The sequence below is a fragment of the Mobula hypostoma genome, chromosome 28, assembly GCF_963921235.1.
Source record: "Mobula hypostoma chromosome 28, sMobHyp1.1, whole genome shotgun sequence".
Classification (NCBI taxonomy): Eukaryota; Metazoa; Chordata; class Chondrichthyes; order Myliobatiformes; family Myliobatidae; genus Mobula; species Mobula hypostoma.
In genome coordinates, this window is record NC_086124.1 from 27,393,595 (window position 1) to 27,419,589 (window position 25,995).

The 25,995-nt window shown below is 45.1% G+C and overlaps 1 protein-coding gene across 2 annotated transcripts in view; it reads right to left on the reverse strand.

Moving 5' to 3' along the window:
- LOC134339027 (serine/threonine-protein kinase WNK3-like) overlaps positions 1-25,995 on the reverse strand; it is a 150,860-nt gene that overhangs the window by 27,267 nt on the left and 97,598 nt on the right. For both annotated transcript variants that reach the window (XM_063035282.1, XM_063035283.1), the window contains exons 6-14: positions 23,618-23,706; positions 18,946-19,165; positions 18,259-18,517; positions 14,274-14,485; positions 13,735-13,799; positions 9,133-9,274; positions 7,558-7,674; positions 5,121-5,291; positions 96-147 (exon numbers count right to left, since the gene is read on the reverse strand). In XM_063035282.1, the coding sequence (XP_062891352.1) occupies positions 96-147; positions 5,121-5,291; positions 7,558-7,674; positions 9,133-9,274; positions 13,735-13,799; positions 14,274-14,485; positions 18,259-18,517; positions 18,946-19,165; positions 23,618-23,706 (1,327 nt within the window). The remainder of the gene's footprint in view (positions 1-95; positions 148-5,120; positions 5,292-7,557; positions 7,675-9,132; positions 9,275-13,734; positions 13,800-14,273; positions 14,486-18,258; positions 18,518-18,945; positions 19,166-23,617; positions 23,707-25,995) is intronic.

The window sequence follows — 25,995 nt, forward strand, 5'->3', positions numbered from 1 at the left end:
GATAGGACTTCCACGGGATCACATGGGTCACCGCTGTGATGTTGAGACGCGCCCTGGAGAATGGCGTTGCGGAGATGGGATCTCGCTGTACTCACCACAAGGCTGCGAGAGTGCTTGGTTCATCTGTAACTGCTCTGCACCTGTGTGCTAAAGGCACAGAAAAGCAAAGATTAACATCTAAAACAGCAGCCTAAATCAAGTCTGATTTCTAAGACCAAAAAACAGAGGAGTAGAGTATAAAGGATTCACCCCATTGAGTGTGGTCCACCATTCCATCATGGCTAATAGGTCATCCCTCTCAACCTCATTCTCCTGCCTTCTCCCCTAAACTTTGATGCACTGACCAATAAACAACTTATCAACCTTTGCTTTAAATACACCCAATGACTTGACCTCCAGGTGTCTGTGGCAATGAATTATAGATTCAACGTCTCTGTTCTAAACATCTCCTCATCTCTGTTCTAAATGAACATTCCTCTATTTTGAGGCTGTGCCCTCTATTCCTGGACTCCCCCCACTACAGGAAACATACTCTCCACATCCACTCTATCTAGGACTTCCAATATCCAACAGGTTTCAATGTGTTCTCCCCCCCCCCACCCTCCCGACCCCCGAACATTGGCTGCTCAACGATCTTTTTTTAATGGGTTTTTTCATTTTTTTGTGGGCATGGTGTGTTTATTTTCCCTTCACATTGGGTGTTCAATTGTCTTTTTTGTATATGGGTTCTTTGGGGTTTATTTCATGGCTGCCTTTTAGGAGATGAATCTCAGGGCTGTACAATGTACACATACTTTGATAATGAATGTACTTTGAACTTTGAAGTCAATTTATTATCAAGGTACGTAAATGTCACCATATACCATCTTCAGAGTCATTTTCGTGCAGGTGTTCTCACAGAACAAAGAAATACAACAGAATCAATGAAAGACTACAGATAAACAACTAGTGACAGAGCAGACAAACTCCTTACAGACCATGCTAAGAATTGAACCCTGATCTCTGTCGCTGTACACCATTACGCAAGCCTCTATGTTACTGTGGCGCCAAGAAACAGTGAGGTTAGTAGAGTGGGTGGCAAACAAAATTTAATGCAAGAAGTATGTTCAGAAGAACAAGTAGGATGATGTGGAGTAGGAGCTCCCATTTTACAAGGGCTGCAGGAGCAAAGGACACTGGTGGGGTGTGGGCGCATGAACTATTCAAGGTGGCAAGGCCAGGCACACACAATACTGGGCTCTGGCAACAAGTATAAAAGCTGGGAAGGCAGGCTGTACTTTTACACTGGCTTCACCTCGTGTTCAGTTCTGGTCGCCTCGCTACTGAAAGGGTGCAAGGGTGTCAGAGAGATTCCAGAGGAGATTCTGGAGGTTCCTGGGACAAGGGACTACAAGCTGGGATTGTTTTCTTCGAACATGTTCGACGTGTTGTGCCTTCAGAGATGCTCTTCTGCACACCACTGTTGCAATGCACGGTTACTTGAGTTACTGTCTCCTTTCTGTCAGCTTGAACCAGTCTTTCTCCTCTGACCACTCTCATTAACAAGGTATTTTCACCCACAGAACTGCTGCTCACTGAATTTTTTTTTTTGGTTTTCACACCATTCTCTGTAAAGCTCTAGAGACTGTGAAAATCCCAGGAGATCAGCAGTTTCTAAGATACTCCAACCAAGTTGTCTGGCACCAAAAATCTTCTATAGTCAAAGTCACTTAGATCACATTTCCTCCCCATTCTGATGTTTGGTCTGAATAACAACTGAACCTTCTGACCATGTCTGCATGCTTTATACATTGAGTTGCTGTCACATGATAGGCTGATTAGATACTTGCATTAACAAGGTGAAATCCAGATTAATGCACACAAAATGCTGGAGGAACTCAGCAGGTCAGACAGCATCAATGATGCCAATAGACAATAGGTGCAGGAGTAGGCCATTCAGCCCTTCGAGCCAGCACCGCCATTCACTGTGATCATGGCTGATCATCCACATTCAGTATCCAGTCCCTGCCTTATCCCCATAACCTCTGATTCCGCTATCTTTAAGAGCTCTATCCATCTCTTTCTTGAAAGCATCCAGAGACTTGGCCTCCACTGCCTTCTGGGGCAGAGCAGGCCACATATCCACCACTCTCTGGGTGAAAAAGTTTTTCCTCAACTCTGTTCTAAATGGCCTACCCCTTAAAAAACTGTGGCCTCTGGTTCTGGACTCACCCATCAGCGGGAACATACTTCCTGCCTCCAGTGTGTCCAATCCCTTAATAATCTTATATGTTTCAATCAGATCCCCTCTCATCCTTCTAAATTCCAGTGTATACAAGCCCAGTCGCTCCAATCTCTCAACATATGACAGTCCCGCCATCCCGGGAATTAACCTTGTGAACCTACGCTGCACTCCCTCAATAGCAAGAATGTCCTTCCTCAAATTTAGAGACCAAAACTGCACACAGTACTCCAGGTGTGGTCTCACCAGGGCCCTGTACAGCTGCAGAAGGACCTCTTTGCTCCTATACTCAATTCCCCTTGTTATGAAGGCCAGCATGCCATTAGCTTTCTTCACCGCCTGCTGTACCTGCATGCTTGCTTTCAGTGACTGATATACAAGAACACCTAGATCTCGTTGTACTTCCCCTTTTCCTAACTTGACTCCATTTAAATAATAATCTGCCTTCCTGTTCTTACCACCAGTGGATAACCTCACATTTATCCACATTAAACTGCATCTGCCATGCATCCGCCCACTCACCCAGCCTGTCCAAGTCACCCTGCATTCTCATAACATCCTCCTCACATTTCACACTGCCACCCAGCTTTGTGTCATCTGAAAATTTGCTAATATTACTTTTAATCCCTTCATCTAAATGATTAATGTACATTGTAAACAGCTGCGGTCCCAGCACTGAACCCTGCGGTACCCCACTGGTCACTGCTTGCCATTCCGAAAGGGACCCGTTAATCGCTACTCTTTGTTTCCTGTCAGCCAGCCAGCCAATAGCCTGTACTCTGCCCCCAATACCATGTGCCCTAATTTTGCCCACCAATCTCCAACGTGGGACTTTATCAAAGGCTTTCTGAAAGTCCAAGTACACTACATCCACTGGCTCTCCCTTGTCCATTTTCATAGTTACATCCTCAAAAAATTCCAGAAGATTAATCAAGCACAATTTCCCCTTCGTAAATCCATGCTGACTTGGACCTATCCTGTTACTGCTATCCAAATGTGTCGTAATTTCATCTTTTATAATTGACTCCAGCATCTTTCCCACCACTGACGTCAGGCTAACCAGTCTGTAATTCCCTGTTTTCTCTCTCCCTCCTTTCTTGAAAAGTAGGACAACATTAGCCACCCTCCAATCCACAGGAACTGATCCTGAATCTATAGAACATTGGAAAATGATTACCAATGCGTCCACGATTTCTAAAGCCACCTCCTTAGGTACCCTGGGATGCAGACCATCAGGTCCCAGGGACTTATCAGCCTTCAGACCCAACAGTCAATCCAACACCATTTCCTGCCTAATATAAATTTCCTTCAGTTCATCCATTACCCTAGGTCCTTTGGCCTCTATTATATGGGAGATTGTTTGTGTCTTCCCTAGTGAAGACAGATCCAAAGTACCTGTTCAACTCGTCTGCCATTTCCTTGTTCCCCATAAAAATTCACCCGTTTCTGTCTTCAAGGGCCCAATTTTGGTCTTAACTACTTTTTTCCCTTTTCACATACCTAAAGAAGCTTTTATTATCTTCCTTTATATTCTTGGCTAGTTTACCTTCGTACCTCATTTTTTCTCCGCGTATTGCGTTTTTAGTTATCTTCTGTTGCTCTTTAAAAGTTTCCCAATCCTCCGGCTTCCCACTAATCTTTGCTATGTTATACTTCTTCTCTTTTATTTTTATACTGTCCATTACTTTCCTTGTCAGCCACGGCCTCCCCTTACTCCCCTTAGGATCTTTCTTCCTCTTTGGCATGAACTGATCCTGCACCTTCTGCATTACTCCCAGAAATACCTGCCACTGTTGTTGCACTGTCATCCCTGCTAGGGTATTGTTCCATTAAACTTTGGTCAGCTCCTCCCTCATAGCTCCATAGTTCCCTTTGTTCAACTGTAATACTGACACTTCCGATTTTCCCTTCTCCCTCTCAATTTGTAGATTAAAACTTATCATATTATGGTCACTACCTCCTAATGGCTCCTTTACCTCGAGGTCCCTGATCAAATCCGGTTCATTGCACAACACTAAATCTAGAATTGCGTTCTCTCTGGTAGGCTCCAGTACAAGCTGTTCTAAGAATCCATCTCGGAGGGACTCCAAAAACTCCCTTTCTTGGGATTCAGCACTAACCTGATTCTTCCAGTCTACCTGCATGTTGAAATCCCCCATAACAACCGTAGCATTACCTTTGCGACATGCCAATTTTAACTCTTGATTCAACTTACACCCTACATCCCTGATGAAGGGTCTTGTCCTGAAACATCAGGTCTTTATTCCTCCTCATAGATGCTGCCTGACCTGTCGAGTTCCTCCAGCATTCTGTGCGTGTTACCATGGAGAGGAGGCTGGTTTCTGTGACGTGCTAAACTGTGTCCATAAATCTCTCCAATTCTTTGCAGTCTCTGGCAGAGCAGTTGCTGCTCTAAGTTGTGATGCACCCATTTAGGTTGTCCCTATAAAAACTGGTGAGGGTTGAAATGGAGCCAACCAGCACATCCCTAATCACTAATTCAGTATAACAACACAATGACCATTTTGCACTACAGTGGTCTTTGTTTTTCTGTTGTTCTAATCGTGTTCTCTGTTATATAATTTATGTTTTTCTCTGTGAATGCTGCTTATCTGAAGCTGCTGCAATTAAGCTTCTCAGTGCACCTTGTGCCCATGGACTTGTGGGTATGATTACAAACTGAACTTTGACCTTGACAACGTGTTTCCTTTAGGTTCCCACCATGCTGTTGGGTTGCTAAATTCTAGGTGGGACCAGAGTCACATATAGCCAAGGGTGCCTACGTTTGACAGAAACCCTCCTGAGGGTGGACAAATGGGCTTTTAACTACAAGAAAGGCACCTGGGAGTGAACATCACTTGTCCTTGTCCCATTACATAGATCGAGAGGGGCTACTTACCATGTTGTGGTCAGGCTGCCCGGTGCCTGCTAGGGGGTGATGAGGAGTGACGTCCGCCCCCCGATCGGCCTCCGACGAACTTCGCACAATCTCTAGGGAATTGGCGATGATGGCTCTCATCTCCTCGATGAATTTCACCTTCTGAAGCTCCAGCATGAAGTTGTTTTGCACCTGAGGTAAAAGACAAGAGAGACCTGATTGCTCTGGGGTGGGGGCAAACAGCGAAGGGAGGGGCGGAGAGCGGGAGGGGTGGGTTCATTCATTTCTTGTCCAAAAACCGAAAGAGTTGATCATGGATTACAGGAAGAACTGAGACAGGCTCACCCCGATCAATGTCATTGGGACTGCAGTTGAGAGGGTGAGTAGTTTCAAGTTCCTTGGTATACACACCACCCAAGATCTCACCTGGACTGCTTTGTGGCAAAAAAAAAGCACAACAGCGTTTCTTCCACCTCTGGTGACTGAAGAAGTTCAACAAGAACTCTCAAATCCTCAAAACCTTCTACAGGGGCACCATTGAGAGCATCCTGACTGGCTGTATCACCGCCTGGTATGGCACCAACCTTGATTGCTGGGCACTGCAGAGAGTGGTACAGATAGCCCAGTGCATCTGTGAATGTGAACTTCCTTCCACTGAGAAAATTTACAGCAGCAGGTGTATAAAGAAGGACTAAGAGATCATTGGGGACACCAGTCACCCCAACTATAAACTGTTTCAGCTGCTTCTGTCTGGAAAACGCTACTGTAGCATTAAAGCCAGGACCTATAGGCTACAGGACAACTTCTTTCTACAAGCCATTAGACTTATAATTTCACATGTCTGTAACGCGATGATTTTTACTCCCCTCATGTTGTGGGAAGGATGTAAGGTTTAAATAAATAAATAATACGTGCCATGATGTATAATGTGGGTGATCACGGTCTATCCACGACCATTACTGTTCTTGGCAAATTTTTCTGCAGAATGGTTTGCCATTGCCTTCTTCTGGGCAGTGTCTTTACAAGATGGGTGACCACAGCCATTATCAATACCCTTCAGAGATTGTCTGCCTGGCATCAGTGATCACATAACCAGGAATTGTGATCTGCACCAGCTGCTCATACGACCATCCACCACCTGCTCCCATGGCTTCACGTCATCCTGATCAGGGGGCTAAGCAGGTGCTACACCTTGCCAAGGGTGACCTGCAAGATAGCGGATGGAAGGAGCGCCTTACATCAACTTTGGTAGAGACGTATCTCCAACCTACCACCATAGGGGGAATGGGTGGCCTCTCAAATGCGGACAGGATGGGGCAAAGGGAGGGAGGAATCAAAGGACAAAAGGGATAGGTTCAGTGGGACCCACACTCCTACAGGTTTAAGATTCACACCTCAGACTCCAATTTCATTCTTCGTAGAGTACAGGAGACTGAGGGGTCACCCTGCTATAGGAAAGCTGTTACTAAGCTGGGAAGAGAGCAAAGAAGGGTTATCAAGGTTATTGCCAGGACTTGAGGGACTGAGGAAGAGGTTGGACTTTATTCATTTTTTATTTAATTATTATTATACTTTTGCTTCTCTTTTTGCATCGGCACAATTTGTTGTCTTTTGTACATTGGTTGTTCGTCCATCTTTGCTAGTGTAGTTTTTCATTGATTCTATGTACTTCTTTGTTCTACTGTGAATGCATTGGCTGTCCGTGCAAGTTGGCCCAAGTTGGTGTGGTCTTTTATTGAGTCTGTTATGGTTACCATTCTCAGGATTTATTGAGTATGCCCTCAGGGAAATGAATCTCAGGGCTGTATATGGTGACAGATGTATTAAACCACATGAAGGTAGATTAGGGTGAACGCACTTAGTCTTTTCCCCAGGGTTGGAGGATCAAGAACGAGAGGGCATAGGTTTCAGGTGAGAGGGGAGAAATTTAGTAGGAATCTGAGGGACAATTTTCTTTGTGTTTTTTAAAACATAAGTGGATGAGCTGCCAGAGAAAGTGTTTGAGTAATAAACATGAGAAATTCTGCAGATGCTGAAAATCCAAAGCTATGTACGTAAAATGCTGGAGCAACTCAGCAAGTCAGGCAGCATCTGCGAAATGAACAGTCGCTTGTGCATCCTTGTGTTTAGTTTTTCACTGATTCCATTGTATTTCTTAGTTCTACTGTGAATGCTTGTATTCGGATGAATCTCAGGGTTGTGTATGGTGACAATATGTGTACTTTGATAACAAATTTACTTTTCAACTTTCAAGATAATTGGACAGGTACGTGGAAAGGAAAGGTCAAATTAAAGATTTTAAAGATTACTGATGGAAGAAAGAAGAGTTAAGATCAGATTGGGTGGGAACTATGGTCGGCGTCGACCAGTTGGGCCGAGGGCCCTGCTTCCATGCTATGCGACTCTATGACGACTGGGAGAGGGTGTTCTTACTGGTTTGTTCGGTCACCAGACTCACCATGTAGATGGCTATGTCTTCAGGGTCATCCCCATCCACATCAAACTTGAAAGTAACCATCTTGTTGTTGTGCGTCTCCAGCTGGCACTCCACCATGTTGTCGCCCTCGCTGGAAACCTGTTGGTGGGGGCGGGGGGAGGGGGGGGCATCAGGCTCACAGTGACACAGGTCTCAACATTTTCAGCAACACTGAACACTGACCTCCTCCTTCCCCAACTACTTCACCCCTCACACAGACTGCATTTGGGATATCACAACCAGTTAAGACCATAAAGCACAGGAGGAGAATTAGGCCATTCGGCCAATTGAGTTTGCTCCGCCATTCCATCGTGGCTGATTTATTTTCCCTCTCAACCTCATTCTCCTGCCTTCTCCCTGTAACTTTGATGTCCTTACAAGAACATACCAACCTCCGCTTTAAATATATTCCCAATAACTTGGCCTCCACAGCTGTCTGTAGCAATGAATTTCACAGATTCACCACCCTCTCGCTAAAGAAATTCCTCCTCATCTCTGTTCTAAAGGGACATCTTTCTATTTTGAGGCTGTGCTCTCTGGTCCTAGACTCCCCCACTATAGGAAGCATCCTCTCCACGTCCACTTTATCTAGGCCTTTCAATCTTCAACAGGTGTCAATGAGATCCCTCCTCATTCTTTTAAACTGCAGTGAGTATAGGCATAGAGCTATCAAACACTCCTCACACGCAAATCCCTTCATTCTCGTAGACCTTCTCTGGACCATCTCCAATGCTGCACATCCCTCATTAGAAAAGGGCCCCAAATATACACACCATACTCCAAGTACAGCCTGATCAGTGCCTCATAAAGCCTCAGCAACATTTCCTTGCCTTTATATTCTAGTCCTCTCAAAACAAATGCTAACATTGCATTTGCCTTTCTTACCACTGACTCAACCTGCAAATTAACCTGCATGAGGACTCCCAAGTTCCTTCGAATCTCTGATTTCTGAATTTTCTCCCTATTTAGAAAAGTCTATGCCTTCATTCTTTCTACCAAAGTACACGACCAAACACCCTGCTACACGAAATTCCATCTGCCACTTTTTTGTTAATTCTCCTAATTTGTCTCAGCCCTTCTGCAGACCCCCTGCTTCCTCAACACCACCTGCCTCTCCAGCTATTGTCCACATCTGGCCTCCATGCTGTTTGGAGTGGAGAATTTGAGATTCACCACCCTCTGAGAAAAAGAATATGCAAGCACGTCTGTTTTAAATGACCTGACTCTTAGTCTGAAACAAAGCCCCTCATTCAGCACACATACAAAATTCCACAATTACAAAATTTAAATTGATGATTGTTGGAATCAATGTTGTGTAATAATAGATAAAATATAAAGTGGTAAATTTTTTTTACAGGCATGATCATGAACGTGTAGATTTATGAGGATGCTGCCAGGAATAGAGCATTTGAATTATGGGGAAAGGTTAGATCTTTATTCTCTGGAGCAAAGAGTTCAACATAATTGGTCCACATTCATTTATTTCCAAACAATACAGGCCCAACCTATTTCGCTTCTCCTCAGTGGACAATCCTACTATCCCACCATTCCAGTTACCTGCAAGACGGTCAGCTGGAACTTGGTCGACTTCTCCGGCCTTTCCCGTGCGCAGGAGGGCCTCCTCGGCTGAGACTTCTGGGCCTTTCCGTTCCCAAGGTCACTGCCGTTGGAGACTTCTTTAACCGCGTCAGGAGTCCCACTGAAAATGCAGAACTGTTGTAAGTACGTCTCCAAGAGGAAAAGCCAGCAACACTGAACTCTTCTGTGGATCATTTATAACGTTACAGCTGAAGTGGGAAGACATCTGTGATAGCCTAGCTGCCAAAGTGGGAGGGGATGCGTGAAGGAGAAAGTGGAGGGGAGGGCAGGTGGAGAAAGTTACAATGCAGAGAAGGAAAGAGGCAGGGGCCCCGGAACCAAAAAGGAGAGGGAATCAGGAACCGGAGAGATCAAACAATAGTGGGACTTTTAGGAGCACTAATAGACAGAGGGATCTTGGGGTGCAAGTCCACATTTCCCTGAAAGTGGCAGGGTGGTAAAGGCAGTGTACGGCATATTTGCCTTCATCTGATGCAACACTGAGCATACAAGTCAGGAAGTATAAAACTTTACTTGGACCATTTGTGGAATACAGTGGATTCTGGTTAATTGGGAAACATCTGGACCAATACATTTGGCCCAACATGTTATCATTTTAGATGATCCGTACTGGGTTCAGTACGTAAGTGCATTTACAAAGAAAGCACGGCAGCGCCTCTGCTTTCTTAGAAGTTTGTGAAGATTTTGGCATTATCTAAAACTTTGACAAACTTCTATAGATGGGTGGTGGAGAGTATATTGACTGGTTATATCACAGCCAGGTACGGAAATACCAATGATCTTGTACAGAAAAGCCTAAAAATAGTAATGGATATGGCCCAGTCCATCATGGATGAGCCCTCTCCTCCGCTAAGTATCTATATGGAGTGCTGTTGCAGGCAAGCAGCATTCATGATCAAAGGCCCCCAACATCTCTCATGCTCTCTTCTTGCTGGGGCCATCAGAAAGAAGGTACAGAAGGCTCAGGACTCACACCACCAGGTTCAGAAACAGTTATTACCCCTCAACCATCAGGCTCTTGAATTAGAGGGGATAACTTCACTCAAATTCACTCGCCCCATCACTGAACTGTTCCCACAACTTATGAATTCATTTTCAAGGACTCGATATTTATTGCCTATTTAGTATTATTATTATTATTATTTAATTTTTCCCCTCTTTCTTTTTGTATTTGCAGTTTGTTGTCTGTCCTGTGGGTGCAGTCTTTCATTGAGTCTATTGTGTTTCTTGTTTTTACTGTGATTGCCTGCAAGAAAATGAATCTCGGGGTTGTATGTGGTTACATATATGTACCACCTGTAATCCGGTTCCTTTGATAATTTGGCACTGATTTAAAATTTTCCGCGCAACTGTAATTTCAAATTTCCTGGGCCACTGTACCAATCTGCTGTGCATTGTTTTGGTTGCGCTAGATCTGTTCACGTGTTGGCCCGCTCTTGTAAGCACAGACAGGCGATTCCTGCTTGTTTTCCTGCATTTATTAACATCATTTGCATGAGGTGCAACCGCCTGGCACCCACCAGCCGGCAGGGGAGCTGGCACTGCCTTCTTGCCCACCTGCCGGCAGTCGCGCACTGTCCTCTGGCGTCGCCTGGCTGGTGCTCCATTCTTTTCTGCCTACGACCTCAGATCAGAAGTGGCAACCCGCTGAATTTAAGCATATTACTAAGCGGAGGAAAAGAAACTAATGAGGATTCCCTCAAAAACTGCGAGTGAAGAGGGAAGAGCCCAGCGCCCAATCCCCGGCTGCCTGGCGGTCGCGTGAAATGTGGTGTATAGAAGACCTTTCTCCGACTTCTACTTCTGCTCACCCAGATGTGCTGCCACCAACATCAACAGTTTTTGAAGAAACTGTTGTGCCAGTTTCAGCACCAGTTCCTGATGCTTCACTCATTTTTCAAGATGAAGATGTTGATGATCCTGACAACCCCACACTTGCAGACATGTAACTTTGCCTGAAGGTATATTAAACGTCTCACTTTAGAAGCAGAAGTGCTCAACCGTTCTGTATGAGTTAATTTCTATACATTTACCTGTTCCCTTTATTTTATCTGTGCCTGTACAGTATATTAATTTCTTAAAATTTCACTTGCTACTCATTTAATATTCCTGTTTCATTATTATCTAACTTGTACTGATTTACATGATATTTTAAAGGTATGATGAGGCAGTTAGTTATTGCTTAATGTGATCCTTCTGTAGTTCGGCATTTTCACTAATCCGCCACTCCTCAGGTGCTGGATTATAGGTCGACCTGTACTTTGATAATAAATTTATTTTGTACTTTGAATTAAGTGGATGCCTCAATTAGCCTAAGTTTCATGGAAATAGTTAACAAGGTATAAAAAAGACAAAGTAACTGAGTAACAAATTACATATTTAAATGGAATATTGAACAAATTGGAATACTACCAATATAACTACAGTATTATAAAACTGTGCATTAGTTCCAAATAATTATTGATAGAGGAGTTCATCCAGTGTATGCTGCTGTGTTCTTTCGATCCACTGTAAATGAACAAGCTCAGTGCAGACACCTGGTGCAGTTCCTAGACTGCTTTCATTACCTTCCTGCATGAAGTAGTGTCAAAAATTACTGCTTTTTCATCTGACATCGGTCAGCCTAAATGAGTAACATAACACAAGCATATGCAACTGACGCTATTAAAAATCAGTTTGCTCTAAGCATGGTGCAGTGTCTAATGGCCATAGAAGTACACACGACCGGCACTAGTTAGAAACTGTTCGGCAACAGTCTCCTGTCTCAATTAAGTGGTATAACGTCCCAAAATAAATGCAGGAAATCCCAGCTAGTTTCTTCAATAGTTTTCATTCTTCAAGAGTTGTTTCAAATAAGCGGATGCCCCAATTAACTGATGGCCAATTAACTGGAATCCACTGTAATGTGCAGAGTTTAGGTTCTTACAGGAAGGATGTGAAGGCTTTGGGGAGGGTTCATTCAGCAGGATTAGAGAGTACCATCTAAAAAGAAGTTGGACAAAGCCAGATTTCTTATTCTTGGAAGACCTGATATAAATATACAGGACTATGAGAGTCACAGATAGGGTAGAGTATCAGTCTTTATCCCCTGGGCTGGATATTCCAAATGCTAGCGAGTATAGGTTTAATATAGAACAGTCCAGCACAGTACAGACCCTTTGACATATAATGTTGTACTGACATTTTAACGTACTCTAAGATCAATCTAACCCATCTCTCCTACATAGCCCTCTATTTTTCTATCATCCATGTGCCTAACAGTCTCTATGCCCCTCATGTACCTGCCTCTGCAACCACCCCAGCAACATGTTCCATGTACCCACCACTCTGTGTAAAAATCCTGGCTCTGACATCCCCTTACACTTTACTTTAATCACCGTAAAATTATGTCCCCTCGTATTAGCCATTTCCACCCTGGGGAAAAAAAAATCTCTGGCTATCCACTTGATCTATGCCTCTTATCATCTTAAACACCTCTTACTAAGTCACCTCTCATCCTCCTTTGCCCCAAAAGGAAAAGCCCTAACTCGCTCAACCTTCCCTCATAAGACATGGCCCAGCACCACCAGATTGAGGAACAGTTATTACCCCTCAACCATCAGGCTCTTGAACCAGTGGAGATAAATTCACTCACCCTATCACAGAACTGTTCTCACAACCTATACACTCACTTTCAAGGACTTGTCGTCTCATGCTATTGATATTTATTGCTTACTTATTATTGTTATTTTTTTTTCTTTTGTATTTGCAGTGTGTTAACCCTTGCACATTGCTTGTATGTCTGTCCTGTTGGGTGCAGTCTTTCACTGATTCTATTGTGTTTCTTGTATTTACTGTGTATACCCGTAAGAAAATGAATCTCAGGGTTGTTTATGATGACATATATGTAAATAATAAATTCATTTTGAACTTTGAGCTCTAGTCCAAGCAGCATCCTGGTAAATCTCCTCTAAAACTTCCACATCCTTCCTATAATGAGGTGACCAGAACAGAACACAATACTCCAAGCATGGTCTAACCAGGGTTTTATAGAGCTGCAACATTACCTTGCGACTCTGAACTCAACTCTCCTGGCTAATGAAGGCCAACACACCAAACACCTTCTTAACCACCCCTCAAATTCCCCGAAAATTTTGAGTGACCTACAGATGTTTAAGGTGGGAGGAGGTAGATTTTTGAAAAGCACAGAGTGTAGGCAGGTGAAGCAGGCATGACGATGAAGTTTAAGAGGTATTTAGACAGACATATAAACAGGCAGCGAGTGAGGGGCATGGACCATTCATGGGACGATGGGATTCATTCAGATTAGCCTCATGTTCGGCATAGGCATGGTGGGTCAAAGAGTCTGCTCCTGTGCTGTACTGGTGTTGGGACCCAGGAGAAGCGGGTAAGAGATGGGGACGTGGGGAGAGAGAAGAAGACAAGGGGAATTCCCAGCTCGCTGGTACAGTCCGCTTAAGGAGCTCGCCAACCCTTCACATACAGCAGTCTGGACTCAACTGCATTTATCATACCAACTGGGAAGGGGGTTATTGCCAGTAGCTTGAACAGTAACCCTACCTCTGGTTATCCTGCATCTGTCTCGCGGGCCTCTGGGAATCCGGAACCACCGGCTGGGTCAGGGGCTGCAAATTGACAGCAAAACACATGTTAGCATTCTGTATCATTGAACCTGTTAGAAACAAATCACTGCTTAGATGCACAAAAACTGTACAATGGCCTCCACACCACTCCTGGCAGTGCGTTTCACACACCTACCACTCTGTACAAAGCCTACTTCTGACATCCCACTCTATAATCTCCCCCAAGCACCTTAAAGTTATGCCCCTTTTAATAGCCATTTCCAGCCTGGGGAAAAGTCTCTGACTGTCCGCTCGATCTATGCTTCTTACCTTCTATACTTGCATCAAGGTCCCTCTTATCCACCTTTGCTCCAGAGAGAATCCTTGTAAGACATGCTCTCCAGTCCAAGCAGCATCTGGGTAAATCTCCTCAGCACCCTCTCTAAAGCTTCTCCTGCAGATTTCCTGCTCCCTCAACTGACCAGTCCCATGACACCACCCCACCACGACCAACGCTGAGCTTTGGTGCTTACTCACCGCAGTTGTCTGCTGGTATCCAGCCACGGCCTGCTGCTGCGGCTGAGGGAGTCCTACTGAAGGGTGGTGCGACTCCACGCTGGAACCCGAGGAGACCTGTGGCGCACATGTGCCAGGCTCTGCCGCAGAGGCAACTGCGGTGATGAAACCCACGCCTCCCTGAGTCTCAGAGCACATGGCAGAGGGTGGGTTGCTGTCTGACACACTGTCAACTGCAGGATGATGATTCAGTGGGGAGGGGGGTTGGAGAGGAGGGGAGGGGGTCAGAGAGGGTGGAAGGGGGGGAAGGGGGGAAGAGGGAAGGGGAAGGGGAAGGGGAAAGGGAAGAGTGGGGAAGAGGGGGGAAGAGAGGGGGAAGAGAGGGGGAGGTGGGGGTGAAGGGGGAGGGGGAGAAGAAAAGAGGCTATATTAGAACATATGGTATTGTCTCACCCAAACACAGCCTGCAATTACTGAAGATTCCCCTCTTGTCGATTAGGCAACTAATCTAATCTCTTGCAAAGAGTCTAACAGATTTCTACAGATGTACCAGGACGAGCATTCTGACTGGTTGTATCACTGCATGGAATGAAGGCTCCAATGTATAGGATCACAGGAGTCTGCAGAAGTCAATTAGCTAGCTCCTTCATGGGTACAGCCCTCCCTGCTGTCGAGGACATCTTCAGGAGGCAGTGCCTCAAGACGACAGCTTCCATTACTGAGAGCCATCACTATCTGGGACATGCTCTCTTCTCATCACTACCATCAGTCAATAATTCAGGTACAGCTTCTTCCTCTCTGCCATCAGATTTCTGGATGGTCCAATGTGAGATTAGCTTTATGTGTACATCGAAACATACAGTGAATGTGCTGTTGCGTCAACGACCAACACAATCTGAGGATGTGCTGGGGGCACATAGGTGTTGCCATGCGTGTCCACAATTTACCAACCCTAACCTGTACGTCTTTGGAACATGGGAGGAAACCCATGCCGTCACGCGAGTATGAGCCAATTCCTTATAGACAGCGGTGGGAATTGGACTCCGATTGTTAGCTGCTATGCCAAAGTAACTCATTATTCCACTCTCTTTCTCTCTTTCTACTGTTCTGTTCAGAATTTATAGTAATTGTTATGTTTTTGAACTGGACTGCTGTGACAAAACAATAAATTACATGCCATATGTAAAAGTCAGAAATAACAAATATAATTCTGCCCACAAGATGACAGCCAGGCCATCCCCTCACTTGTTTCCCTGTACCGTACTCTTTGGCTGGCCCACCAGCTCCCCAAGCACACCTGGAGTAGGATTGCCAACTGTCCCGTATTAGCTGGGACATCCCGTATATTGGGCTAAATTGGTTTGTCCCATTCGGGACCGCCCTTGTCCCGTATTTCCCTTGCTAAGGTAGAGAGTTCATATGAAACCGTTTGTACGCCGAAATGGCAGAAAGCGAAGAAGCAATTGCCATTAATTTATATGGGAAAAATTTTTGAGCGTTCCCAGACCCAAAAAATAACCTATCAAATCATACCAAATAACACATAAAACCTAAAGTAACACTAGCATATAGTACAAGCAGGAATGATATGATAAATACACAGCCTCTATAAAGTAGAAATAATGTATGTACAGTGTAGTTTCACTCAGACAGAATCGGGAAGATTAAGCCAAAACCGATTTGTAGGAAAAAAAATTGGCACATACATGCATGCGCACGTCACGTATGTGCACGTCACACATGCGCACACAGGTGCCCGCGCAAGGCTTCATGGTCATGGTAGTCTTTCTCGGGGTAAACACAAGTGTCCCGTACTTGTCTGGGAGTGAGAAAGTTGGCAACCCTAACCTGGAGTATGATGAAACCTATCTGAATGACACTGGGACGTGGGAGGAAAGTGGAGCACTCGGGATTGTGGCCGGGGGTGGGAGAAGCTACATAGTCACTAGAATGTGCAAACTCCACACATACTCTCACACTCAGAGGGAGACACCATTGAAACGGGCTGCCACGGGTGGTGACAGGGCAGACACAATAGAGGCATTTAATAGGCTTTTAGATAGACATGTGAATATACGAAGAATGGAGAGACATGGATCCTGTGCAGGCGGAGGGGATCAGAATCATATAAAAATATTACCATACATGAAATACAAATATATAAAACATAAAAAAGAGCAAAATAGTCAGGTAATGCTCAGAAATCTGACGCCAGAGGAGAAGCAGTTCAGAAAATGCTGAGTGCGAGTCCTCAGTCTCCCGTGCCTCCACCACCCCCCACCCAACGGTAATACAGAAAGGAAGGGGGCACAGCTCTGGATGGTGGAGATCTTTAAACTTTTAAGAGATACAGCACAGTAACAGGCCCCTCCGGCCCAACGAGCCCACGCCACATAATTGCACCCACGGACCAATTAACCTACTGACCGATATGTCTGGAATGTGGGGGGGATCCGAAGCAGCCGGAGGAAATCCACACGGACACAGGGAGAAATACAGACTGCTTACAGATAGCAGCAGGAATTGACGCCAGATCACTGACACAGTAATAGTGTTACACCAGCCATGTCACCCTCCTCCCTCTGCGATGAGTTTAATTTGGCATCACGGACGGTAAAGACAGAGTGGGCTGAAGGGCCTATTCCTGTTTGTCATCTATATCAACAATGTAGCAAACTAGATCAACAGAGCTGCCGATGACATCAAGACGGGGTGGGGGGGGGGGTTGCAGTGGATAGCAAGGAAGATTATCAAAACTTCTAGCCGGAAAAATGAGCAGAAAAATGGCAAATAGTCGACTGTACCTCTTCCTATAGGTGCTGCCTGGCCTGCAGCGTTCACCAGCAATTTTTGTGTGTTGCATAAATAGAATTTAATGCAGACAAGAGTAAGGTGTTGCACTTTGGGAGGACCAACCAGGGTAGGTCTTACACAGTGAATGGTAGGGTACTGAAAGTGCAGCAAAGAAGTATCTGGGAACACAGATCCATAATTTCTCGAAAGTGGCATCACAGGTAGATAGAGTCATTAAAAAAAAACATTTGACACATTAGCCTTCATAAATGAAGTCACTGAGTACAGGAGCTAGGATGTTACGTCGAAGTTGCCCAAGATGTAGTGAGAACTAATTTGGATATTGTGTGTAGTTCTGGTCATCTACCTACAGGAAAGATATCAATAAGGCTGAAAGAGTGTAGAGCTAATTTATAGGAATGTTACCGGGACTTGAGAACCTGAGTTATGGGGAAAGGGTAAATAAGTTAGGACTTAACTCCCTGGAGCACAGGAGAATAAGATTTGATAAGAGATTTACAAAATTATGAGGGGTATAGACAGGGTAAGTGTAAGCAGGCTTTTCCACTGAGTTTGGGCAAGACTAGAAATCGGGACCATAGGTTGAGGGTGAAAGGTGAAAGACTTGAGGGGAATTTCTTCAGTCAGAGGGTGGTGCGAGTGTGGAATGAGATCCCAGTGGGAGAGGCAGATGCTTGATGTAACATTTAAGAGACGTTGGATAAGTACAAGGATGGGAGGGGTGTGGAGGGTTATGGTCCGGGTGCAGTTTGCTGGAACTAGGCAGTGTAACAGTTTGGCACAGACTAGAGGCCGAAGGGCCTTTTGCTCTATGGGTGTGTGGGTGCGTGTAGGACGTGCGTGGGGGGGGGGCAGGTGTGTGAGGCGTGTGTATATATACACACACGTGTACAACAGATGAAGTCAAGGTAGTGAGTAGTACACAAGAGCTGTTTGTACAAGAGCACAGTCCAGGTACGGGTTGATGCAAAACAGATGGGCTGAAGGGTCTGTTCCATGCTACTTAACAACTGAATCATTAACCCGCTTCCCACGGATGCTGCCAGGTTTTGCCCTGTGTGTTTCTAGAGGGGAGGACTACTCTGGTGAAAGCAGGAGGAGAACGGTCGGATAGCGCCAGGGGAACGGGACTGGACAATGCTGGGGGAGCAGGGAGAGGTGGGAGACGGAGCGGGAGGAGGTGGAAGCTTACCTGAAGCAGTGTTGGCGAGCAGCTTACTCTGCAGCACATGCTGGTCGACCTCTGGGTCCTCGGACTCGGGCAGGTGGTGGTGCCAGCCGGCGGCAGCCGGGGGCGGCAGCTGCTCCGGCTGAGGGCGCAGCTTCTCCTGCTCCTCGACCTCGCGGATCTGCTGCGTCCTCTGGCGCTTCCGCTTGATGAAGGAGACCCGGTCGCGGATGGACTTGCACAGCAGCTTGGAGTCGCTCTCGTGGAAAAAGCCCGATCGGACCTGGAACCACCAAACGTGCTGCAGGTCAGTGGAGGTGGCAAACGGCAGTGACGATTGTCTCCGCAGCCCCCCACCTCAGCCCACAGGGAACAGACAGAAGCTGCATTAGCACCCCAAAGGTGCTAGACTCAGAGACACGCACACAGGGAGACACACAAACATGCAGTCAGCAAGATACACAAGAAAAACAGAGGGAGAGAGAAAAACACACACGTGTGTAAGCACTTGCGCACACATGCACGCAGGGAGACATTCAGGGAGACAACACAAGGAGGCACAGGCAAACACAGTAACACACACTAGTGCGGAGGGAGACGTGCACACTGAGATCACACACACACACACACACACACACACACACACACACACACACACAGACACACACACAGGGAGACACACAGAGGGTTTGCGACCCGTTAAGCACTTGCCATCTCCTGTGCCACCTCCTCAGGGGTGTCCTGCTCCAGGTCGAAGCTGAACTCCAGCGCCTCGTTGTCCTTGTGCTTGCCTTTCAGCTTCTTGGGGTCTTCCACCCAGATGCGCAGGGCGAGCGAGGAGTCCTGCCTAGTGTCCTCTTTAGCCAGTTCGATCCGCAGGCCCGTGTCCTCGGCAAAGAAGGCGTAGCTCAGGAGGTCCTTTATGGCAAGCCTGTGCAAAGGTGATCAGAGGTTAGGCCATGCTCCTTGAATCTCTGGAGGACCAGGTTTGAGGTGTGGGGAGGACTCTAGACTGCACACTTTTGCTTCAGAATCAGAATCAGGTTTATATCACTATAATATGTTGTGTTTTGCAGCAGCAGTACAGAGCAATACATTAAAATTATTACTATATTACAATAATATATACAAAATATATAAATATTGCAAACTACAGTAGGTAGACTGGACCAGTAGATATTTATACTGCAGCAGTACAGTGCAATACATAAAAATACTATAATTGACCATAAAAAGTACAAATCTGTAGCCACTTTATTAGATATACCTGTGCACAACCCGCTCGTTAATGCAAACATCTAATCAGACAATCATGTGGCTACAACTCAATGCATAAAAGCACGCAGACATGTGAAGAGGTTCAGTTATTCAGACCAAACATCAGAATGGGGAAGAAATTTGATCAAAGTGACTTTGACTGTGGAACGATTGTTGGTGCCAGGCAACAGAAACTGCTGGTCTGCTGGGATTTTCATGCTTAAAAGAGATTATAGGGGATAGTGCAAAAAACTTTTAAAAAGCATCTGGTCAGCGGTAGTTGTGTGTGTGAAAACGCCTTGTTAATGGGAGATCAGAGGAGAATGGCCAGCCTGGTTCAATCTGACAGGAAGGCGACAGTAACTCAAATAACCACCCGTTACATCAGTGGTGTGCAGTGGCACATCGAACCTTGAAGTTTATGGGCTACAGCAGCAGAAGACCACGCCAGGTTCCAATAAAGTGGCCACTGAGTGCACATATTAAAAATGAAATGTCGTGCAAAAAGAGTAAAAATAGTGAGGTCGTGTTCATGGGTTTATTGTCCATTGAAAAATCTGATGGTGGAGGGGAAGAAGTCTTTCCTGAAACATTGAGTGTGGGTCTTCAGGCTCCTGTACCTCCTCCCTGATGGTAGTAATGAGAGAGGGCACGTCCCTGATGGTGACAGTCCTCAATGTTGGATGCTGCCCTCTTGAGGCATCACTGGTTGGGGAAGCTAGTGCCTATTATGAAGCTGGCTGACTCTACAACCCTCAGCAGCATTTTCCAGTCTTGTGCATTGGCACCTCCATACCAGACGGTGGTGCAACCAATCAAAATGCTCTCTACCTTGCATCAGTGGAAATTCGCTTGAGTTGTTGCTGACATAAAAGTTTGGGGAAACACCTTTACTTCTGAACTTCTGTATGAACAGTGTTCAGTTGGGGATTGTTTGGTTCCAAATTCTTCTCAGATAGTATCTTGACTATGAAACAATGTCTATTTTTCACCTATACATTAATATTCTAGTAAACCCTACCTAACAGATTGGAAATACCTGCACCACGGTACAAGAACGTAAGAAACAGGAGGAGGAGTAGGCCATCTGGCCCGTTGAGCCTGCTCTACCATTCAATAAGATTATGGCTGATCTGACCATGGAATCCTTTCCACCTACCTGCCTTTTCCCCATAACCCTTAATTCCTCTACAATGCCAAAATCTATCCAACCTTGTCTTAAATATATTTACTGCGGTAGCCTCCATTGCTTCATTGGGCAGAGAAATCCACAAATTCACCACTCTTTGGGAAAAGCAGTTCCTCCTCATCTCCGTCCTAAATTTACTCCCCCAAACCTTGAAGCTATGCCCCTTAGTTCTAGTCTCACCTAGCGGTGGAAACAACTTTCCTGCCTCCATCTTATCTACCCCTTTCATAATTTTATATGTTTCTATAAGATTTTCTCTCATACTTCTGAATTCCAGCGAGTATAGTCCCAGGCAACTCAATCTCTCCTCGTAATCCAACCCTCTTATTTATGGAATCAACCTGGTGAACCTCCTCTGCACTGCCTCCAAAACCAGTCTATCCTTCCTCAAAAAAAGAGACCAGAACTGCACGCAGTACTCCAGATGCGGCCTCACCAGTACCCTATACAGTTGCAGCATAATCTCCCTGCTCTTAAATTCAATCCCTCTAGCAATGAAGGCCAACATCCCATTTGCCTTCTTGTTAGATTGCTGCACCTGCAAACCAATCTTTTGTGATTCACGCACAAGACTCCCAAGTCCCTCTGCACAGCAGCATACTGCAATCTGTTACCATTTAAACTGTAATCTGATCTGCCATTTTTCCTTCCAATGTGGATGACCTTACATTTACCAACATTGTACTCCATCTGCCAGACCCTTGACCACTCAGTTAACCTATCTATATCTCTCTGCAGACTCTGTATCCTTGGCACAATTTGCTTTTCCACTCAATTTAATGTCATCAGCAAACTTAGATACACTACACTTGGTCCCTTGATGCAGATGGTTAATGTATATTGTGAACAGTTGTGGGCCCAGCACCAACCCCTGCGGCACACCACTCACCACTGATCGCCAACCAGAGTAACACCCATGTATCCCAACTGTCTGCTTTCTATTGGTTAACCAGTCCTCTATCCATGCTAATACATCACCCCCAACTCTATGCATGCTTATCTGATGGGTAAGTCTTTTATGTGGTACCTTTTTGAACACCTTCTGGAAATCAAAGTAAATAACATCCATTTGTTCCCCTCTACCCACTGCACTTAATATTGACGCATCCTAACTGGACGGATCAGGGCTTAGTACAGCAACTCCCCTGCCCATGGCAACAAGATACTGCAGAGATTTGGATGCAGCCCAGCGCCTCATGGAAACCAACCTCCCATCCACGGACTCCTCACTGCCTCGATAAAATAACCACATAATCAAAAAGCCCAACCACTCCGAACATTCTCTCATTCCGCCTCCTCCCACTGGGCAGAAGATACAAGCTATAAAAGCCTGAAAGCACACACCACCAGGCTTAAGGACAGCTTCGATCCTGATGTCATAAGACTAGTGCACTACTACAATAAGATGGACTCTTGTCCTCACAACCTATGTTCTTGCACATTATTGTCTGCCTGCACTGCACTCTCTCTCTGTAAACTTAACACTTTATTCTGCTTTCTTTTACAGCACTGTAATAGGCTCTTCTAGCCCAACAAGCCTGTGCTGCCCAACTACACCCAAGTGACCAATTAAACTACTGACAAATTAGTGTTTGAAACGTGGGAGAGAACCAGTCCATCCGGAGGAGAAACCCATTCTATTAGAACAGAGATGAGGAGGAATTTCTTTAGCCAGAGGGTGGCAAATCTATGGAATTTGTTGCAACAGGTGGCTGTGGAGGCCCAGTCATTGGGCATATTTACAGTGGAGGTTGATAGGCTTGTGGTTTACCAAGGAATCAGAGGTTATGGGGAGAAGGCAAGAGAATGGGGTTGAGAAGGAAAATAAGTGATGGAATGGCAGAGCAGACACAATGGGCCAAATGGCCTAATTCTGCTCCTAATGGTCACCTGTTTGGCTTCGGAACAGCCCACGCAGCATTGTTACCTGGATAACTTTCCCCAAGCAGTAAGGCTGATCAACACTTCCACCTACTAACCCACCCCTCCATACCCCAATCACCACTACTTTATCATTTCATGTCAGTCAACTTACATACAGACACTCCTGTGCCTAGCGTCCCTTTATGGACAACCAATCAATCAATCTATGTACATAAGCTAATATATATATATTTATTGCGTTTTAAAATTTTTATTGTGTTCTGTAGACGTTAGGTGGAGAGCATATTGATTAGTTGCATCACAACCTGGTATGGAAACACCAATGCCCTTGAATGGAAAATCCTACAGAAAGAAGAGGCTATGGCCTAGTCCATCACAGGTAAACCCCTCTCCACCAGTGAGGGCATCTACACGGAGTGCTTCACAGGAAAGCAGCATTCATCATCAAGGACTCCCACCTCCCGCCCATGCTCTCTTCTCACTGCTGCCATCGGGAAGCAGCTTCAGGACTCGTACCACTAGGTTCAGGAACAGTTATTACCCCTCAACAATCATGACCTTGAACCAGAGGGGATAACCTTAATCGTTCCATCACTTCAACCATTCCCACAACCTATGGACTCACTTTCAAGGATTCTTCATCTCATGCTTTCGATATTTATTGCTTATTTATTATTATTTCTTTTCTTTTCTGCACTGTCGGGTGCATTCTTTACTGATTCTATTATGTTTCTTGGATTTACTGAGGATGGCTGGAAGCAAATGAATCTCAGGGTTATTTATGGTGACATATATGCACTTTGATAATAATTAACTTTAAACTTTGGACTTTCATCTTATTGCTTTTTTCTGTGCTGTATCGGATCTGGAGTAACAATTACTTTGTTCTCCTTTACACTTATGTACTGGAAATGACATTAAGCAATCTTGATTTTGAATAAGCTGCTATGATGTTTTTGCTTGCAGTTTCAACTAATTTCTTCCCCGTTTCCTCACTGCAACTCTGTCATGGAGAGCCCTTGTTGCTTGCCCAGCCCCATCTGTAAAACCCACCTTTCCGACTTGTTCTGTCGGATGCATCCTTCGATGATTTCCTTGATCTCGGGGTCGCTCACCTTATTGAAGCTTGCCGGTTTAATGCCCTAGGAGCAGGAACACAAGGGCAGATTTTACAAAAGCAGCCCCAGCAAAGAGCAGATAGAAAGTAACACTCTCCAATGTCCTCCCCTGACGCCAGCACCACTGCAGTGTAGAACTTACCATGTACGAGAACGCTGGACAGAAATGAGCCCCTTTAACTCAACTTTAATGCCATATTTAAGTTTGCTGACGCCACCTCTATTGTTGTCCGAAGCAGCATGTAGGAGGAAGATTCAAAATTTGGCTGAATGGTGCCATAACAACCTCTCTCACAACATCAGCAAACCCAAACAGCTGATTATTGACTACAGGAGGGGGAAAATAGAGGTCCATGAGCCAGTTCTCAAAAGGGAATCTGAGGTGGAGAGGACTGGTAACTTTACATTCCTTGGTCTTATCATATCAAGGGATCTGAGCCGTGATCAGCACACTAATGCCATAAGGAAGCACAGCAGCGCCTTTACTTTTTTAGGAGTTTGAATAGATTCAGAATGACATCAAAATTTTGACAAACTTCTACAGATGTAGAGTGGAGAGTATCCTGACTGGTTGCACCACAGCCTGGTATGGAAACACTAATGCCCAAGAAAGGAAAGGCCAACTATAGGTAGTGGATATAGTCCAGTCCACCACCACAGGAAAAGCTCTCCCTGTCATTAAGCACATTTACAAGGAGTGCTGCTACAAGAAAGCGGAATCCATCATCAAAGAGCCCAGCAACCAGCCCATGCTCTCTTCTCACTACTACCATTGGGCAGGAGGTACAGGAGCCTTAGGTCCCACACCACCAGGTTCAGAAACAGTTATCACCCTTCAACTGTGAGGCTCCTGAACCAGTGTGGATAACTTCACTCACCTCAACTCTAAATTGATCACTGAACACAACCAATGGACTCACTATTAAGGACTTAATTAATTAATCAAGCAATCACATAAGTAAATTATCATTTAATCAATTAATTAATATTTGCACAGTTTTGTTTCTTTTCACATTGACCATTTGTCCACCTTTGCTTGTGTAGTTTTTTATTGATTCTGTTGTAGTTCTTTGTTGTGAAAGCCTTTAAGAAAATGAATCTCAGGGTACTCTATAGCAGCGGTCCCCAACCACTGGGCCGTAGAGCATGTGCTACCGGGCTGTGAATAAATGATATGAGTCAGCTGCACCTTTCCTCATTCCCTGTCATGCACTGTTGAACTTGAACATAGGGTTGCCAACTGTCCCATATTTGCCGGGACATCCCGTATATTGGGCTAAATTGGTTTGTCCCATATGGGACTGCCCTTGTCCCGTATTTCCCCCGCTAAGGTAGAGCGTTCCTATGAAACCTTTCGTGCCGAAATGGCGTAAAGCGAAGAAGCGATTACCATCAATTTATATGGGAAAATTTTTTGAGTGTTTCCAGACCCAAAAAATAACCTACCAAATCATACCAAATAACACATAAAACCGAAAATAACACTAACATATAGTAAAAGCAGGAATGATATGATAAATACACAGTCTATAAAAAGTAGAAATAATGTATGTACAGTATAGTCGAGAAGATGAAGGCAAAACCGATTTGTGGAAAAAATCGGCACGTACGCGCATGCACACACAGGTGCCCGCGCAAGGTTTCATGGTAATGGTAGTCTATCCTAGGGTAAAGTGTCCCAGGATTTGACTGCTACTTTTGTCCCTTATTTGGGAGTGAGAAAGTTGGCAAACCTAATTGTAAAAGAAATGTTGAGGTGAGTTTAACCCTACTTGAACACCACCCCCCCCCCCCCCCCGTCGGCCGGTCCGCAAGAATATTGTCAATATTAAACCGGTCCGCAGTGCAAAAAAAGTTGGGGACCCCTGTTCTATAGTGACACTACGTACTTGGATAATAAATTTACTTTGACCTTTAGTGGCATGGGGTGCTGTTCATGTCTATTCAAGCAACAAATAAATAGGCCTACTGAGTCTGTGAGCGTAGCGGTTGGCATAACACTTTACACTAGCACATTCATTATCAGGTGGCCAAACCAGACGAGTGAGTATTTGCTGCAGAACATTGAACAATACAGTACTGGGCAGGACATTTAGCCCACAATACTGTGCTAACCTAATGCTGTTTAATACTAAATGCCTTCATCCTGTGTACCATTCATATTCCTCCATTCCTCTCATATTCATGCATCATCATCACTGTATGTGCCATGTTGTATGACGAAGCGATCATGCTCTTTCTATGATGGTTCTTGGCAAATTTTCTACAAAAGTGGTTTGCCATTGCCTTCTTCTGGGCAATGTCCTTACAAGA